Consider the following 17,776-nt stretch of genomic DNA (forward strand, 5'->3'; position numbering starts at 1 on the left):
GTTGAAAATGGAGACTCTAGTGCATCGGAAAGTCCTCTTCAAACTTGCACTTGAAACACCACAGCTCTTCTGCGGCTGGTGACTTGAATGAGAGGAATATTTTAATACGGAAGGATTTTGCCCCATGAGATCTTTTGCTGTGCCTTTGCAAATACCACCGAGCTTGGATTAAGTCTGGAATGTGCGGTTCGGCAACCTTGTGTTACTCAGATCTGCTCGGTCCGTTTCATCAGTCCGTTTCAGACGAGTTTAACGCCAGATGCACAAAGTTTAAGGATAAACGTGCGGTGTAGGATGAGGAACCGCCTTTTCACGGAGCCCGGCAAAAGCTGAATTAGCGTCAAATCGAAAGGCCAAAGTACTATCATACATTTAGTTCTGAGGGTGTTTTAGGCTTCGCAATATTAACTGGCTGGCAATGTCAACTCAACTCTTTCGTCTACCAAGCATCGACATCAAAGTTCTCTTCCAAGAAGTAGGAAACCACAACGGTACGGTCCGAGAACTTCCGACCAGCAAGCGCTTTCAGGGCGTTAGTGGCAGACTCTGGAGTTTCAAACTTAACATAAATCTTGCCGACGCCTGCGGCCTGGCGATTACCACCCGATGGTCGGGGAATCTTGAGGCTGAGAACTTTGCCGTACTTGGCACATTCATCTTGCACATCTTCCATAATCTCCTCGTAGTCGTCGTTGTCGAGTAGCTCATCCACAGTGACCATGTTAAGAAGTTGAAGCACACGGCCAGCCTCCATGTCTTGGGACGTAGTCTTTGCAAACATTGACATGGCATTCACGCCCATGTCAAGACCGGCAGCCTGAGTAGTTCCAATACTGGCGCGAACAACCTTCAAGTGACGGTCTCCAAGCTCCATACCATTGAGACCCTCTACAGCGATAGTTGTAGTGGTAGGATCAACAAACTCGCAGAATGCAATGCCCTGCTACGGGATTAGTAAAGAGGAAGAGAGAGGGAGGGGGGGGGGAAAGAGAACATGTAGACCTCGCGGTGTGCAACTTACCCGTGATTCCTCAGTTGAGGCATCCTTGACCAAGACGAATGACTTCAGTTCGCCAAAAGATTTCAGCAGCATGGTAACAGGGTCCTCCGGAATGTAGGCGGGGATATTGGAGACGCAAATCTTGTTCGGCGAGTCTGGGACCTCGGTCAAGAGGACACCTTCCTGGTAATCTTGATCTGCGCTTCCGTTGGGAACAATGTAATCTTTCGGACGGCGAACCTCAAGGCCCTTCTCTGCCCCTTCAGCCATAGTGATTCCGTCAAAGGCCAAAGCGACTGTCGCATCGTTCGGAGACTTGAATTCCAACAGTGCGAAAGAGTTGTCATCAGCCACTTGTGCGGAGACACAAGGGTCAACACTGTGAATGACATTCAGGCCATTGAGTTGCAAATTGAAGAAAGACATGAGATTGTCCCCGGTCGTCGCAGGAGGGAGGTTATAGACGAACAGACGCTTCGCCTGTCGGGAGTTGGATGGCTTCAAGGCTGTGGTCTCGACCGAGCCAGTAGTGGGAGGGTTCATGAACGCTTGCAGTCGGCTTGGGTCCATCGGCTGTTGCTGTTGTTGTTGTTGTCGTGGAGCGCCGGGGAGTGGGAACATCCCTGAGAGCTTGGCCTGCTCCGCAGTGACGTTCTCGTAGCCGGGAGGCTTAATGTCCCACTGCGTGAGGCGACGCTTACGGTCCAAAATGGAAGGCACATCCGTCAGGTCTGGAGTAGGTTCTTTCCTGCGAGGGGGTGAAGCACTTCGTCGAGCCGGCTCAGGTCCATTGCCACCACCACCAGGTCCCCGTCCACCTCTGCGGTCACCACCCCGATCAAGATCACCTCGGTCTCGACGATCCTCGCGGCCACCGCGTCGGGGTCGTTCATCGAAAAGGTCCCGTCGGGGTCTATCGTCAAAGTCGCGTCGTCGACGATCACCTCCACGGTCTCCACGTTCTCCGCGCTCCCCTCGCTCGCCACGCTCGCCACGCTCGCCACGATCACCGCCCCAATCACGGTCTTCACGACGACTGGAATAGCGATCCTCTCGCTCGCGGGCACGATAGTCTCGGCTGGAGGAGTAGGTATTGGTCTCTGCTTCTCGGCGCGCACTACGCGAGCCGAAGTGCGGTGATCGCGATCGTCGTCTTTCGCCTGCACCTCGCTCAGCGCGGTCGCCCCGGTCGCCTCGGTCTCGATCGCGTCGCTCGTCACGCTGGAAGGAATCAGTTTTGGCCAGAGGAAAGATCGAGGTGTCACTTACGAACTGATCGCGCGAGCGCGCCGTATCTTGGGAAAGTCAGTAAAGTCCTGAAGAAAGACTGAATAATGCTTACCTCTTGATGAATAGGTGTCGCCGTTCATATCGAGCCTCTTGATTGATGAGCGAAGCTACTGGATCGTACCCTGTCGAAGGGGAAAACTGAAGCTCCCGTCCGAGTGAGGGCGGTTAAGCCCGTACCGCCTTCCCGAATTTCCGTCCGGGGCAGAAAGTCCGCTTATCGCTGTCTATCAGTTTGCGATAGGCTTACAGGAGCAAATATTTTGCTCATCGAGAACACCTGGTGCCATGGCTGGAGCGTTCTCAGAATGGCGGAAATTGCCGATAAGTCTAAGTGAGCTATGTATCAATACAACGTTACGCTGTGGACAGTCTTTCAGGTATAATTTCCCCCGAAATCAAGCTATCGCATTCATAATCTGATAAGTGCTTGTAGATGGCAACATATCCCCGAAGATGGTGAATGGCGATGTGTGCTTCATGGGAAGCTGTTGTCGCTGAAGCAAGACTCGTCCCATCTTTACTATCGTCACTATAGAGCCAGTCCTGCCAAACTACTGCCATCTCCGCCATATTCGCAAGTTCAATCTCGAGCGCAGTCCGACACAGACCAGGGCAGTGACGTCAAAGTCCCTGCAGGTCATGCCAATGACGATGATGTTTTGCGTCTGCTCAAGCACTACTTGAATCTAGCTCCAAGCCTGTCCATTCTCTATGACCAATGGTCGAGCAAAGATGCCAATTTCAAGAAAAAAGCTGTTCAATTCACAGGCATTCGAATACTTCGCCAGGACCCATGGGAGGCACTCGTCTCTTTCATATGCAGCAGCAACAACAATATAGCTCGGATCTCGCAGATGGTGGAAAAGCTGTGTCTGAACTACGGTGAATTTGTCGCTAAGATTGACGATCGGGCATACCATGACTTCCCCAACGCAGAGGCCCTGGCAGGAAGTGATGTGGAAAGCAATCTTCGCAGTCTCGGCTTCGGGTATCGAGCGAAATATATTCAACGAACGGCGTTCATGGTTTCGCAAGAACGAGAAAAAGGATGGCTCGAAGGCCTGTGCAACCCCGAGTCACCAGTGTTTGGATTTCAACCAACCCCCGGCGATGAGATGCAGACTCAAGGGCGACAAGGTTATCGCAACGCCCATGAGAACTTGTTAGAGCTTCAAGGCGTTGGACCAAAAGTTGCCGATTGTGTATGTCTTATGGGTCTTGGATGGGGGGAATCTGTCCCTGTAGATACACACGGTAAGTCGTTCTCACGACACAAGTACCTCGGTCAAACACAGTCCTGAGTCCTGACACGATCTAGTGTGGCAAATTGCGCAGCGAGATTATCGATTTGGCAAAAGCTCTCAGAAGTCCCTGACGAAGGCGACCTACGACGCGGTGGCCAACCATTTCCGAAAAATCTGGGGTCAGGAGGCTGGCTGGGCCCACAGCGTACTCTTCACAGCAGATCTCCGGTCATTTTCTGACAGACTTGCAGTGACCAAGCATGTCGATGTGTCCGTCAAGGAGGAGGGATCGGAGATTCAAGTCAAGAACGAAGTCACAACTGCCGTGACCCTGATGGCACCGAAAGAAGAATTGGGAGATGTCAATATCAAGTCGGAAGAAGTTGAGACAAAGCCTCACATTGAAGTGGCTAGGGGGAAGAAACGCAAGGGCGCAGACGCAGAGATCACAAAGGCTGCCCAAACGACAGAGACGAGAAGAATGTCGAAGCGGCTCCAGAGATAGGCTTGGGCCATGCGAGCGATATCCCAGCTCGACAGGGGCTTGATGTACATTACAACTACACAGGGAGCATAGAGAGCGTTTTAGAAGATAGCAAAATGATTTCATGTCAAGTAATTGCACTGGATAATTCATTTCTAATGAGAGAAAGTTGACCGTGTGTATATGTGATCTGCGATATCTTGGAGGAGAGTCAGTAAAGAGTCTCCAGCATTCGAGGTATGATAGCAAGGTATGAATACGACGACGGATCAGAAGTCCAGTTAGATCATCGAAGACACATCCGAGGACGCGCTTCTGACATAAGAGGTACCAGAAATAAGTAAAAAATGTGTTTTCATCATGAAAGGGAGAATCGGAAGTGGAGTGAAGAACAAAGTGTGAGACTAACCATATATGCGGACATTCGACCGCAGAGCTGCCGACTTCGCTAATCCCAAAAAGCGAAGGTAAAAACATGTCTCGACTGCGAGCTCAAGACTGCAAATATGTCGAAAACATCATTCCAGACATCGTCTACTATGCGAAAAGGTCATTTAGCCAACCATGTCAAATCGGGCTGAAGCAAACTTTTAAATGCGGAAGGCGGAAACAATCTTGCAGCTGAGGAAAAAGCGGCGCGGAAAAATAAGCGAAGCGCACACGTGACCCACACACACCGGGCGGTCCCTTCTCGCATTGAATCTTCATCCAACTCCACCCGTTGAACTTCCTCATCCATCTCGACAACTTCCGACCAGCTCACCGTCGCCGGACCATCTACCACAGCAAAAATGGGTCGTCTTCACTCCAAGGGCAAGGGCATGGCTGCCTCCGCGCTCCCCTACTCTCGCGCTCCCCCCGCGTGGCTCAAGACCACCCCCGACCAGGTTGTCGACCAGATCTGCAAGCTGGCCAAGAAGGGTGCCACTCCTTCCCAGATCGGTGTTGTTCTCCGTGACTCCCACGGTGTTGCCCAGGTCAAGATTGTGACCGGTAAGAGATTCGCCTGTTGAAATTCGGATTCTGGCGCGCGAAGTCCGAGTATATGCGTCAAGATCGCGAAGGGAAACTTTCACAATGCTAAATCTGCTTTCGAACGCAGGTAACAAGATCCTCCGTATCCTCAAGTCCAGCGGTACGAACCCACTCGCCAATCCCCTCATCTCTCCAATCGGTTGAAGGATCGAATCGCAGTCGCATGTGAAAAGTTTCGAACAATTCTCCGTGATCTCAAGAACGAAATGATTTGCCTCGCGAATGCTTCGATCACTCTCATCCCGAGAAACAACAAACAAAATGCTTGTCGCAGAAATGCACTCGCACTTAAGCCTCTGATTGGTTTTGAAACAAGACTGACAGAGAGATTTTGGAAATACAGGCCTCGCTCCCGAGCTTCCCGAGGACCTCTACTTCCTGATCAAGAAGGTATGAAATTGCCGTTTTGATCGGCCTTCTTCGTGTCGACATTTTTAATTCATCATCCGGTATACTGACATTCTTCTACCCTAGGCCGTCGCTGTCCGCAAGCACCTCGAGCGCAACCGCAAGGACAAGGACTCCAAGTTCCGCCTCATTCTCATCGAGTCCCGTATCCACCGTCTGTCTCGCTACTACAAGACCGTCGGTGTCCTTTCCCCCACCTGGCGTTACGAGAGCGCCACCGCCTCTACCCTTGTCGCATAAGCGAAGGCGTGGTCGTCTGTGGTAATTGGGAATGGAACTGTGATGGAACATTGTATCTGGCATACTCTGTCGAGAGCACTTTTACTCCATGTGTGCTAGATCCGCCCATACAAAAAAGAAACTATTACGAGTTATACCCATGTCTTTCAATTTCCTGCTCCTGATACGATCGATGGTCGTCAGAATCCATCTGAGTTTAACGAATACCTGCTTGCGCGTAGAAACACGTCCACTCGCGTAATATATAGAACGCCAAAATCATGCCGGAATGTCTTTTGTGCGCTATACAACTTTCCATACTTGATCATCTATATGCTATGAGATGCCTGGCTATTGACAAGTCTGACCGTTAGCCATGTCTATAAACTATACAGTCCTGACTTCTCTTGCGACAGCGTTGCAAAGCTCAACTTGTACTCCCGCCCCAAGCAAAATATGTATCCACAGCCGTTGCGTATCGCTCAATCGATCATTCTCAGACTTGACCTCGGAGAATAAGACCGTTTGCTCTTCGGCCTTCCATAAAAACAAATCAGGTATGCCACCGCCGCGCTGCTGATACTCTTGCGCCATGACCTTGCATATCGTGGCTAGGGCTTCGCCACGGAAGCATTGCACAATTTCGAGAAGATCATCTAGTTCGAATGACCAGTCGATCCCAATGGCGCAAGGTTGGGCAGCGGACTCGCGGTCGTAAATGTCTCTAATAATGCGCTCGGCATCTCCATTGGTGATTTCAACCAGACGATGGTTGATCTCAGAGGCGCGAGATGGATAGAATACGTCTGTGTGCAAGTCCAAGGGACAGGTTTGAAAAGGCGTCTGGAAAACGTTTGGAACATACGTGAAAAGTATGTCGTAGAACAATAGACCGAACTGACAAGTAAAATGTGAGTGTGAGTCGTTGAACGATTTGCCTCTCTAGTTAGAGGAAAGAGGACAGACTCACCAATGTTCGAACGATGCCTCCTTCAGAATGATATCCCTTCCACCCATGATCTCGATACCAACTCAAACACATACTTTCCACTCGACACTCCCCGCCTTCTCTCTCATCAATCCAAACGGTGGCTTTGCCTTTCTTCGGCCCATCTTCGCTCTCAATGCGAATCCCCTCAATCGTCCGCTCGGCGGGTTTACTCAACATGACATGTCCAAAGTCATGTTGCTCTCTTTTCACCACTCTCAACGCCCTCTCAAGCTTTGAGATTCTTTTCTGAAGATCATAGTGGTAGATGAGGTGACAAAGAGGATCTTCCAGTCCCTCTTCGCACGTTCGCAGCGCAACTCGTTTCCAGAACTTGCGCTGGTTTTCCTCACTGCGGCCCTCGCAAGCCGTCAATGCCCACATATAATGTTCTTCCAACAAAGCTTTGCGCTGATACCACGCCCCACGACGCGAGGCGTGAAACAGACGCTGATCTAGCAATTCGCTCAGCAGCTCATGCTCTCGCTTGTGTTCTTTGAATCTCCCAAGTGGTAGCAGACTCTTGTGCATGACTCTCGTATATACCCAGGCAGGCGAGAATCGGCGAAGATATGCACCTTCGCCGCTTTCGTATATAGAGTCCTCTTTTCGTTGCTCTTCATCCACAAGCTGCCTCCATCGTGGGTAGAACTGGTCGGCCAAATCGATAATTCGCTGAAGAGAGTCTGTACTTGGAGCACCATTGAACTCGAGGATATTATCAATGTCAAATTGCGTCCTTATGGCTGACTCAAACTCCAAAAGAGCAGCTCTGGACGAGAATATCGAATTGGACCGACACACGATGTACTTTGGGAAATTACGACGAGAGATCTTGGCAAGAATGATTGTAGTCAGGGACTTCTCAGTCCATTCAGTCGAGCGATAGAAGACCAGGTGCACGCGCTCAAAGAGTGCGCGAGGTTCGGGGGTGAGTCGAATGCACTGACCGGTGAAGTCAAGGATCTTCTGGAGCAAGTGGCCATCCCTTTTACCAGGCTGGTCTTTGAACCCAAGTCCAATCTGCGACTGACTGGACTCACACAAAGCTGCGAGTAGCTCTTTCTTGTTCTTCCCTTGAGCTTTGACTTCTTTGGCAAATGCTTTCACTTCGTCAAGCAGCAGGAGCGATGACGCTTCTTCCAGCGTGGTGATCTCATCCGTGCCATCGGCGAATCGAAATGTGCCCTTCAAGAAGATATCGCCTGCATTCGGAGTCTGCTCGTCAACCTTTGGCAGTGCTCGATCCTTCTGAAGATCTATTGCTACGGCGGATAAGTCTGCAATGTCAGAGTAATAGCCGAGTCGACTGATACGGTGCCAAGCAGATGTTTTTCGTAAGAACAGGCGAACATATCTGGATTGGAAAAAACTCAGTTCACACTCGGAGAGTCGTAGTCACCATTGCTTTTGATTTGTTGTGAGGACTCACAGATACTGTGATTCGTACGACAGGTCCTTCCACTGTCGAAAAACCTCCATTTCCGCATCGTCGAACAAATGCGACTCCTCATCCAGTACTGTTTCTAGTGCCAGATTGAATGCATCCACGTAGATAGAGCTTTTCCCACGCTGCCACACGCCGTCTCGTAATCGGGCATGCAAGCCTGGCTCTTCATCTGCCTTGGGCTCCAATTTGCACGATTCGTATACCTTGATAGCATCTTCGTCCGTGTCAAGAATCGGCAATGAAGTCTCCAGCTCTGTGGGGCTGCTAGGCATATAACCGGTCGGTTCATCGAACAGCGGTGCTGAAGTCGGAGAGTCCACTGCACCGGAGGAAGAACTCGGGCTTAAAGGTCGCTCCTCCTGGGCCGGAGGGATTTTGACTTCGAGCCCAGAATCTTTTTCAGAGGTCTTTCGGCGCTTCACGGAGCACTGAGTGTCCCAGTAATGCAGCAAAGACATGCTGCAGACGGGGCCATGGGTACAGACTCCTCAGCGTCGACGCATCAGTGATCTCGAAGCAAACTTCGCCGGCGCGTCGAGGAGCCTCGCGAGAGAACACGAGATCACGTGGGTGATATATCCTAATCCCGCTGTTTGCACTGTTTGTTGTGACTTCAGCTTCAAAGTTTAAGAGGAGAGAGCTTCTTTGCAACGAGCAAAAACTCGAGTGTAGATTTTATGATTCGTACATGTTACTTAGCATAGTGTAGTAAGCCTACGTAGTCTCAATTTGCCTCTTCTACTGCCCCTTCGCCTCCCCCTTGCCGACCTGCTTATGTGGGTGTACATGTATGCACTGTACGATAGTAGAAACCAGCCAACCGCAGCCCTGCCGCCCTTCCGCCAGACGCAGCTTCCAGAAGCTCCACATCTCCGCCGCTCCGCCTTGACGGCTCTCATTGAAATGAGATTCAGTTTAACTGTGCTGGACATATTCCACTCAAGCGCATTCCTTCCGTCCATTACTCCACCCACACCTCTCAAGATCTGAACGTCTCGCCTCCCAAAAAGATTGCTCCGCGTCTTCTATTTCAACGCTCCAACTTGGCGCTCTCCGACCACTTGAATCGCCGCGCATCCATCGAGACGAGACTACTACCTCACCCACACACCCAGCGCGAATTTCGCCGCACCAACCTACCAGCTGCCCACTCGCAGCGCAATCCCCCGCCCCGCAACATGGCCGAAACAAACGGTGGCACCGGCCTGCAACCGCTAGACCTCGCCAGTGGCATTACGCCGCAAATTCGACCCGGAGGCGCTCCCGCGCGTGTCTATCTCAACGAGAAGATTGTTCCACACCTGCTGGAGGGGATGAAGGCAATTACAAGAGACCAGTGAGTTTGACTATCAAGCTGAGGGCCGTACATACTGTTGGCAAGGAAAAGCTCTCTAATGGATTTCTCTCTTCGCGAAGACCACCAAATCCATTGCAAGTTCTGGGGGAGTTCCTGATTCAAAAAAGCAAGGAACTGGAAGAAGCCGAGGCGAAGAAGGAGTCGGAGTGAATTCATCGGCAAAGGAGTCTTTCAGGTGTTTGTTTTGACGGCCGGCTGGCTTCTGGAGTTGAGGGCGCTGACTCGGCTTTGATCATCCGTATTTATTGCTTTTATTATGTTTCATGATTTCTATCTGGGCGTTATACGAGCATTGTTAGGATTTGCATGGGATCGTAGGCTCCTCGAATGGATACTGATCGTCCCAAGGACCGCGGAATGTCTGCGCCTGCCTATACCCATTTATTCTTTCATGTACTAGGTAACTTCCTTTTCCAAGCTTGACACAGACCATACATCTCCAATCGCAGTAACGCGAAAGGAACCTAGACACCTAGTAACTGGCAAAAGGCTTTAGGAACGTGGTCTGCCCTACATTAGGCTACCATTGCAGTACCTATAAGCTCACAGCTCTTTGGTAAGATATTTGTATTTGTCAATGACGACTATACTCTTCATGATATGAGACTTGCTGAGAGGGCAAAAATGTGAGTGAAGTTGATCTATCACAATGATCGCAGAGTCTGTGACTGATAAGCGCAAGCATTCCGTAGGTTGCAAGGATAGCAGCATGTATATAGCCTCGTGGCGGGCGAACTGGAACACAGTCTAGGGATAGGCTGAAACCCGCAGGGACCACTGAGTGTTCGCACGCCACATGGAAACCTACCTGAAAGTCGTATAACGAAGTTATGATGCGCCCTGGGTCATTAGTCACATGATCTCGCCTTACCTGTGAGAAGTTGTTCGTTGATTCCATATGCCTTATCGAATCGTTTCGACTTCATCGCCGGTTCCGCAGAAAACATTTCGAAGGACTACACGCGTAGAAATGACGGCGCTGCTGAGCGGGAAGGAAACGGGAGCGGGGCTGTAAAGTAATGATTGATGGGAAAACGGAGATGATGAGGTTGCGAATGAATGAAGCCGATAGCAAGTTTTTTTTTAAATATTGTCGAATACAGTCCGAGCCGTTACTGAAAAGCTGACAAGTGTTGTGCATAAGGCGAACAGTTTGACCGAAGGTGCTGATCCCAAGAGATAGCCGAATTACAGCGAGAATTGTTTTTTCATCTTTGCCGCTAGAGTTCTTGCATCTTTTCACCCGAGTTGCGTCGCTGAACAGACAAGAAGAGCCACATCTTTTATGCGACCGAGTGATGGCGACAAGACTGGGTAAAGACCGAGAAAAGAGTTGCCGGGTCGGTCGCAGTAAGGCCTGTGGCGCACTCAATATTCTTTGTGACAGAAACCTTGAAGGTCGGTGGGAAGGAGGCATTGCAAGATGAGAACGGCGGAGAGGCAAACAGGGGAAAAATAAACCCAACGAATATCACGACGCCCGTAGTCCAGTCGCAAACCCCGCATTAAAACAGTCTGAAGGTATGAAAATAGAAGAAGGGTGAAAAGGTAGGACATGGGGATTTTGGCGTAGTCAAGGGGGATAAAGAAACATGGGCCATCATACAACAATAGACTCAAAACAGAGACATCCCTATTTTGGATTGCGAGCAAGGGGATACATTACCTGCTGCCGTAGCGGTCATCGCCACCGCGACCCTCGTAGGAGCGACCGCCACCAGAGTAGGGCTCACGGGGCTCACGAGGAGGAGCGGTCTCGTAGCTGGGAGGGTTGGCATCGCGATCGTAGTAACCACGGCCTTCACCACCGCCAGCACCACCCTCGGCAGGGGGAGGACCACCGGCACCACCTCCACGACGATCATCACCGCCACGGCGGTCATCACGGCTGTAACGGTCACCGTAGCGATCGGGACCACCACGGTATCCGTGGTCATCACGAGACTCGCGACGGTAATCACGACCACCACCACCGTAGTCACGGCGGTAGCCACCGTCACCACGACCACCATCGCGGCCATAGTCACGACCGTAATCACGACGATCATTGTAGGAATCGTAGCGACCACCGCGGTAGTGATCATCATCGCGACGGCGCCAGTTACCACCACCGCCACCCATAGGGCCACGGCGGTCATCATAGCGATCACCACGGCGAGGGGGGGCCACGACCATCATCTAGAACGCACAAGAATCAGTGGATGCTCATCTGATTGGGGAAAAAAGTCATCACTGCCGGAGGAACCTACCACGCTTGGGAGGACCGAAGTATTTTCCGGGGGTAGGGGTGCGAGGACGGCTACGGCGAGCCTTCTCGATGCTCAGAGTGCGGCCCTCAATGACCTCACCCTGAAGACCTTCCTTGGCAGCATCGGCCTGCTCGGCGGTGCTCATGTTGACAAATCCAAATCCACGGGATTCCTTGGTATGGGGGTCCAGCATGATAGAGCAGTTGGAGACGTCGCCATATTTTTCGAAGAGACGGGAGATATCAGATTCAGTCAGACGAGGGTGGATACCAGTCACGAAGAGGTTGGATCCAGTGTTTTGGGCACCCTCCTCATCCTCCTCCTCAACCAGATGGGCCTTGCGCAGGGGACCAGGACGGCTGGATCAAATCAGCGATGTGCAAATGAAGGTTGACGGTGTTTGTTGATGATAAAACTAACCTATCCTCAGCACGGCCGTTGGGGGAACGGCTGCGAGCACGGTCGCCCCGAGGCTCGTCGCGAGGGGAGGCACTGCGGTCGCGATCGTACCGGGGCTCGTCTGGAGGGAAAAGAAATCGCCATCATCAGTCAAGTTGAATTATAGAACATGAAAATCATTGGATTGTCACTCACCGGCGTAGCGGCCGTTGTCGTTGTCGTAGTCAGCCATGGTAGTCTAAAGCTGTGAATATGAGATGGGGAAGGAAAGAGGAATTGGAGCGGGAAGAGAAGTTGAGGAAGAGAGGACGGGCGGCGCTAGGCGTCCGGAAAGGAACAAACACTCCCGACAGATGTGGTGACAAGCGACAAGGGTAGTGACAGGCGCGTAGGAGACTCGGCCAAAGGCAGAAAAAGGGATAGTCTTGATTATCTTCGATTTCTGCAAGAATTTTCGCTTCGAAAAAATGTAGATCCCGACGTGGCAATTAGGTAGAAGTCATGTTAGTCTCAAGGGGTGAAAGCTGCATCCTAGGACAAGAAAACGAGGCACCAAGGCTGGGGCACAGCAACCAAAATTGACTCTTTTGGTCTTTTACTACAGGATTGTGCTTTCTTACATATTGAAGCACCGGCTATAAGGCATCAATCGATGCTGAGCTCTGGCTGGAGCCTCATGGTCGCAAATTGAGACTTTTAAGGCCTCGAATGGCAAAATTGTACAACACAGTCTGGGCTCATGCGACTAGCCCAAACTGAAATGTACCAACGACGGAATCGATGCCCACTTATCAAAGGTTTAGTACCTACCTTCAAATGGGTACGTACGTACTTTCTAGGCTCCTGCTACCCTACATGATGTATAAGCCTGCCCGGTGAAGGCATATATGTCCAATTTTACAGTCACTCGCAGGTTGCAGGTCCGCAAAAACGATTGTCATGCACGCATAGGTATCTACATCCTACAGAGCACTCTCTGCCCTTATCGAGGTAGATGTACATCAATGTATATACAAGAGTGCTAGCTGACATCCAGCAGTAATAGACACCCTCCAGAAAATATACTATCGTCGTACCAGGCTTGCCTTTTTTTTTTTTCCAAAAAAAGAAAAAAATAATAGCTTAAAGATCGACCCTATTTAGCTCGGATTGGCAGCCAGAAGCAAAGAGCTCAAAAGATGATAATCGAGAGCACGGGAGTTGATGGACGCTAACGCATTATAATCTGTGAAGACCACCAGTCTCATCCAATCCACGACTAAAGCATAGGTGACTGGGAATGGACGGGGTTTCAGAAATGGTTCGTTCTGTGTCGAAATGACGGCTGCGAGAGGCGAATTGATCGTGGATGGCCTACCTAGTAGTAGGTAAGCCTGAGCCTAGCGGCTCATGGTTGATCGTCTCCCACAATTTCTCCACACTCACAGCGTCGGCCAGAGCTTAGGCCTTGGACACGATCAAGCATTGGAGCCACATGATCGCCATGGGAGGACTCAAGAGTTCTTGAAGAAGTTTTTGAGGTAATGACCTAAAGGAAGTGGGGGAAAAGTACGAGTAAAGCAAAGCTCAGAGTACATTACTGGGACGTAGTCAAGCGTTGTTTTCAATGCAAGAAGGAGGTAATTCTACAGAAGAAGGAGAGCTTAGATGGTCATATCTCGAAAGGGCTCTTACAATGGACAGCCACAAGATAGAGTACATCGATCATTGCCAGGGATAACATGCCAGAGCCGACACTCAAGCCGAGGTCGATCAAGTTTAAGACATCGGCAACAGCGGGGAGTTTCTACTGGAGACATATATTGTGTTTTCCCCCTAAGATAAATCTATATTGAGGGCTGAAAAAAATACTTTAGATAATACACTGTGGAGTTTTCATTGTTCTCGACATGGATCTATCAACGAGAGTGTCGTCAGCAATTTCACACGCACCCTGATTCCGTTGTTCCACTCCAGTAGCCGAGCAGAAGAGGAAGAAACCATATGAAATAACACTCAAAATCCCGTCAAACGCCTCATACACATTCATAATATTGCAAAATCTGCACAGCTTCGATCACCGATACCGTCCGCGACGGGTTCGACGAACCTCGTTTCGAAGTTGATCGGCCTGAACAGGTGCATCATTCGAAGCCGGATGGCCTTCTTCTTCTACCAGATCTTTCAACTCATCTTCGTCTAGTTCGCTGAGCTCCTCGCTCATGCCCCGCATAACGTCTCGTCCGGTCCACCGCTCCTCATAGATTGTGGTGCCGTCGGGGTCAAATGGCTGCATGTACCACGGAATTCCGCCCTGCGCTAGTGGAAGTTGCTGATCTTCCTCAGTCAGAACAGGTGTTGGGTGGCGACGGTAAGTGACGGTGTTGATCACGGGCTTGGTTTCATTGGGAGGAACACTCCCGTGAAGCATAGAGTCATCTGGGGCAGACTCCGGTGCAATGGCAAAGTCGTGTTCGGCTGGCTGTGGCTCGCTTGTGACTTGGGCAGCAGGAGGCGCTGTGGATTCGACGCCCTCCATGGGCTCGATTTTAGGCTCATAATCACCGGCTTCGATTTCCCCGTCACATTCGGGTTCCAAAGAGTCGCGTCGAGACATGACACTGTGGTCCAGAATGACATCAAGTTCCTTGAGCTCCTTTTCAAAAGGCTTTCGGTTCAATTCACTTTCCTTTCGAAGTGCATCCTCCAGCGCTGGTTGAATCGATTTGATGATCCGCTTGGCTAGCTTTCGCTTTTCGCGTTGTTCCAGACTAAGCTCAGGTGCACGTCCGCTGATCTGTTCCTGTAAGGCCGCAGTATCGCCCGCTGGCGCAACACCGATTTCAGAGGTAAAAAGACTTGCCAGATCTGCAGAAAAAGAGGCGACAGATGGGTAGAATCGTAATTCGAGTCGCCTTCGGATGGAAAGCATGCCCGCGGCAAATGTGCCTTTGCTGTCAAGACTGTGCAGAAAAACCCGCGGGAGAGGCATTAGCAAAGCTGAAATCCGACAAAGAAGAGCGTTCGGATACAAGCCACTTACGTTTGAGCCTTTTCGAAGATAGGCCAGAGGAGTGGGAAAATGGGAAAGTACACCGTGTCAACCATATCCCGAAGACGATAGGCGTCTTGAAGCTTCTCGTACTCCCGCTGTTTCACGAGAGCGCAAAGATTGCGTAGCTGCTCAAGGTCCTTGTAGAGCATCTCACCAAACTCAATACGCCGATGCAAGCGCTTATGACCAGTGACACCCATGGCAACGTAGTCTCGGCGTGTCATCTCCATTGAAGAGAAGGTTTCAAGCTGCAGCTGCAGCCGCTTCAACAGCGCAGCTCCACGTCTTGCCTCTCTTTTCAAAGTCCAGTATTTGCAAGCCTCTTCCGCATAGGTCTTGCGACCACGGACCGTGAATCGGCCAAGGGAGGCAATGACCGAGTCAAGTACGACATGAGGGATGACAGGTGCACCAGAAGGAAGCTTCCAAACCGTCTTGGGCACGCGTTTGCGTTTGTTACCTCCTACAGTCAAAGTTAGACGAGGGGTGTGCCTGCGATCTTCATCAGCGTCCTCCGCATGTGAAGGGCCTAATGATAAGGCCGCCGCTTGGCTGTCACCCCACCGTCGACCCGACATGGTGTTGCGATAATACTCTATTGCGTCCGCAGTGGCCGCATCAGTGCCATGCTCCACCCGCCAATCGGGAGGCACATGCTTGTCACAGAATGCCTTGAGAAGATGCGAGTCCATGAGCCCATGTCCAGCTTTCATTTTCAAAAAGAGCTGAGCTCGTCGAGCGCATGAGACATGGAACGCCACGAAACAGTTTTTGTTGCTGCATTGTATAGATGCCCCCATCTTCTGCTTGCAGATATAGCACAACAATTTCCAGCGACTGCGTGGGACTTTTTCAACATCCGTGACTGGTTCCATCAAAGAAGAATTGCCAATCGAGACCTCGGGAATCCAGATGGAACAAAGCAGATGCGCCCATTTTGACGAGGTAGTCTGCTTGAACGCACCCTCCGTATTGGGACAGAAGATACAATTTGTGGTTCCCCGACCCAGCAGCTGACACTTTCGACAAAGCCACTGACCCTCGGGAATAAAGGGCACGCCGTAACACTCCTGGTGGACAGCCAAATCACAGCCGTCGCAGAAAACAATCGCATTTGAATTTTCGCAGTCACCGTCGTCACAAATGGCGCACTTGCTATCCTGTTCCTCCCCAGGCCCGGCTGTTTCCCCATTCACTGCAGCCGCCGAGCTCGAACGCAGGCGCTGCGTTTGTGGTGGTTTGGGGTTGGGCTTCGGAATTCGCTTCTCGAGGGCGTGCCATTCCTTTTCGATCTTGGTCATGGTGATCTCGAATATGGCAGGCTTGATAGGCTCCAGTTGGTCTGCTCGACGTTGCGCATTCAAGTCTTCTAGCCACTTCTCATCTTGCTCGTCCATGTCATATTCCACGCGTCCGATCACTGCATTCGCGTCACCATCTATCACGGCCGGCTGAATGATGTCCATATCGTCCTCTTGTGCGCCCTCCGCCATGCGAATGAACCGTCTATCGTGACGAATGAACAGATCGCTCTCCTGGTATCCCACACTTGCCATGGTCCGATCAACATAGTTTTGCTGGCCAACGCCCTTCTTCTCATAGAAGGTAAATGGGTCCTTGAGTCGAAAGGACGGTTTCGGCAAGGTCAACTTCTCTCGAGGGTTTGGACCTGGCGGCGGGACCACCTTGGGTGTCTGTTGCTGCGCTATCAAGGCATTAAGGATGGCTTCTGGGCGGCGTGGAGGACGGCCTGGTCTGCGCTTGAAGGGGATCGGGGACGGCAACTCGGCTGAGTGAATCATAGGCGTGCCCGAATTCTCCTGTACCTTGGCCCCAGCAATAGACTCAAGCGTCAGCGTGTTGACTGCAGGGTCCGCCTGGTCTACCTCGGCGGCTGTAAAGACTGCAAGCTTGCTGTCGATGTCCAAGTCCGGGTGGAACTCCTCCCATCCCCGCTCCTCACGCGGTTTGTATCCATCTCCTTGCTGTAGCGCCAGGGCTGCGGCGGTGGACGAGGTGTATCGACCTCGTGTTGAGCTCTTATTTCTGCGCGGACGGACGGAGGGAGGCCTGATGGGCACAGGGGGTGGTGGCGGAGGCGGAGCGAGGATCGGTGGTTCGATGTCACGGGCGGGGCGCGTTCTTGAACTGGTTGAATGACGACGGGAGGTATTCGACTTCTTGTTTGACGATGCCTCCGGCAGGAGCTGTTGTTGGCGCGCGGCCTCCCGGTCGACAAATCGTCCACCACCTCCCGGTCCCCCAGGCACGTACTTGCGCTTCTTCAAAGGAGGACCCTCCGGGGAGTTCACGGTATTTCGTGTTGCTTTGGGGGTTGGCTTCGACTGTGATGATCGTGATGAGCGCATGGGCAGAGAGTGTCGTGACATCGGGGCCATTCAGTTCTCGTCCAGCGTCGGCAAGCGCTGATCCAAGCAAGCGCGAGGGAGAGAGGTCAATGGGCAATCGACACGTGCAGTCGCAAGGCTCGCGGCACCGTTTCACCAAGCCAATTGCGATGACTGCTTAGATGTGTGACATTCGAGTGCGGTCAAAAATATACGAGTCATCCAGCCAAGTGTCAAGTCCTGCTTATCGAAGCTATATGGCCTGTTGATA

General features: G+C 51.4%; 8 protein-coding genes across 8 annotated transcripts; 4 read left to right on the forward strand and 4 right to left on the reverse strand.

Moving 5' to 3' along the window:
- Positions 1–439: 439 nt before the first annotated feature.
- Positions 440–2,370, reverse strand: N7539_000647 (splicing factor u2af large subunit; the record flags this gene model as incomplete). Its single annotated transcript, XM_056930251.1, has 3 exons — positions 440–886; positions 1,022–2,295; positions 2,343–2,370. The coding sequence occupies 3 exons, from the start codon at positions 2,368–2,370 to the stop codon at positions 440–442; spliced, it is 1,749 nt and encodes a 582-aa protein (XP_056794544.1).
- A 205-nt stretch (positions 2,371–2,575) lies between these two features.
- Positions 2,576–4,039, forward strand: N7539_000648 (8-oxoguanine glycosylase OGG1; the record flags this gene model as incomplete). Its single annotated transcript, XM_056930252.1, has 3 exons — positions 2,576–2,667; positions 2,724–3,492; positions 3,626–4,039. 3 exons carry the CDS (start codon positions 2,576–2,578, stop codon positions 4,037–4,039), a joined length of 1,275 nt encoding a protein of 424 aa, XP_056794545.1.
- A 454-nt stretch (positions 4,040–4,493) lies between these two features.
- On the forward strand, positions 4,494–4,743 carry N7539_000649 (uncharacterized protein; the record flags this gene model as incomplete). Its single annotated transcript, XM_056930253.1, has 2 exons — positions 4,494–4,567; positions 4,602–4,743. 2 exons carry the CDS (start codon positions 4,494–4,496, stop codon positions 4,741–4,743), a joined length of 216 nt encoding a protein of 71 aa, XP_056794546.1.
- A 66-nt stretch (positions 4,744–4,809) lies between these two features.
- On the forward strand, positions 4,810–5,701 carry N7539_000650 (40S ribosomal protein uS15; the record flags this gene model as incomplete). Its single annotated transcript, XM_056930254.1, has 4 exons — positions 4,810–5,011; positions 5,121–5,153; positions 5,397–5,443; positions 5,528–5,701. 4 exons carry the CDS (start codon positions 4,810–4,812, stop codon positions 5,699–5,701), a joined length of 456 nt encoding a protein of 151 aa, XP_056794547.1.
- Positions 5,702–6,067: 366 nt separating this feature from the next.
- On the reverse strand, positions 6,068–8,576 carry N7539_000651 (fanconi-associated nuclease 1; the record flags this gene model as incomplete). Its single annotated transcript, XM_056930255.1, has 3 exons — positions 6,068–6,577; positions 6,651–8,025; positions 8,101–8,576. 3 exons carry the CDS (start codon positions 8,574–8,576, stop codon positions 6,068–6,070), a joined length of 2,361 nt encoding a protein of 786 aa, XP_056794548.1.
- Positions 8,577–9,296: 720 nt separating this feature from the next.
- N7539_000652 (DPY30/SDC1 family protein) lies at positions 9,297–9,625 on the forward strand (the record flags this gene model as incomplete). Its single annotated transcript, XM_056930256.1, has 2 exons — positions 9,297–9,454; positions 9,535–9,625. 2 exons carry the CDS (start codon positions 9,297–9,299, stop codon positions 9,623–9,625), a joined length of 249 nt encoding a protein of 82 aa, XP_056794549.1.
- A 1,512-nt stretch (positions 9,626–11,137) lies between these two features.
- N7539_000653 (RNA recognition motif domain-containing protein) lies at positions 11,138–12,355 on the reverse strand (the record flags this gene model as incomplete). Its single annotated transcript, XM_056930257.1, has 4 exons — positions 11,138–11,653; positions 11,819–12,083; positions 12,145–12,244; positions 12,319–12,355. 4 exons carry the CDS (start codon positions 12,353–12,355, stop codon positions 11,138–11,140), a joined length of 918 nt encoding a protein of 305 aa, XP_056794550.1.
- A 1,824-nt stretch (positions 12,356–14,179) lies between these two features.
- Positions 14,180–17,556, reverse strand: N7539_000654 (putative PHD finger domain protein; the record flags this gene model as incomplete). Its single annotated transcript, XM_056930258.1, has 2 exons — positions 14,180–15,065; positions 15,146–17,556. The coding sequence occupies 2 exons, from the start codon at positions 17,554–17,556 to the stop codon at positions 14,180–14,182; spliced, it is 3,297 nt and encodes a 1,098-aa protein (XP_056794551.1).
- Between the last annotated feature and the right edge of the window lie 220 nt (positions 17,557–17,776).

Source organism: Penicillium diatomitis, assembly GCF_028827545.1.
Source record: "Penicillium diatomitis strain IBT 30728 chromosome Unknown utg000001l_segment0_segment0, whole genome shotgun sequence".
NCBI classification, from domain to species: Eukaryota; Fungi; Ascomycota; class Eurotiomycetes; order Eurotiales; family Aspergillaceae; genus Penicillium; species Penicillium diatomitis.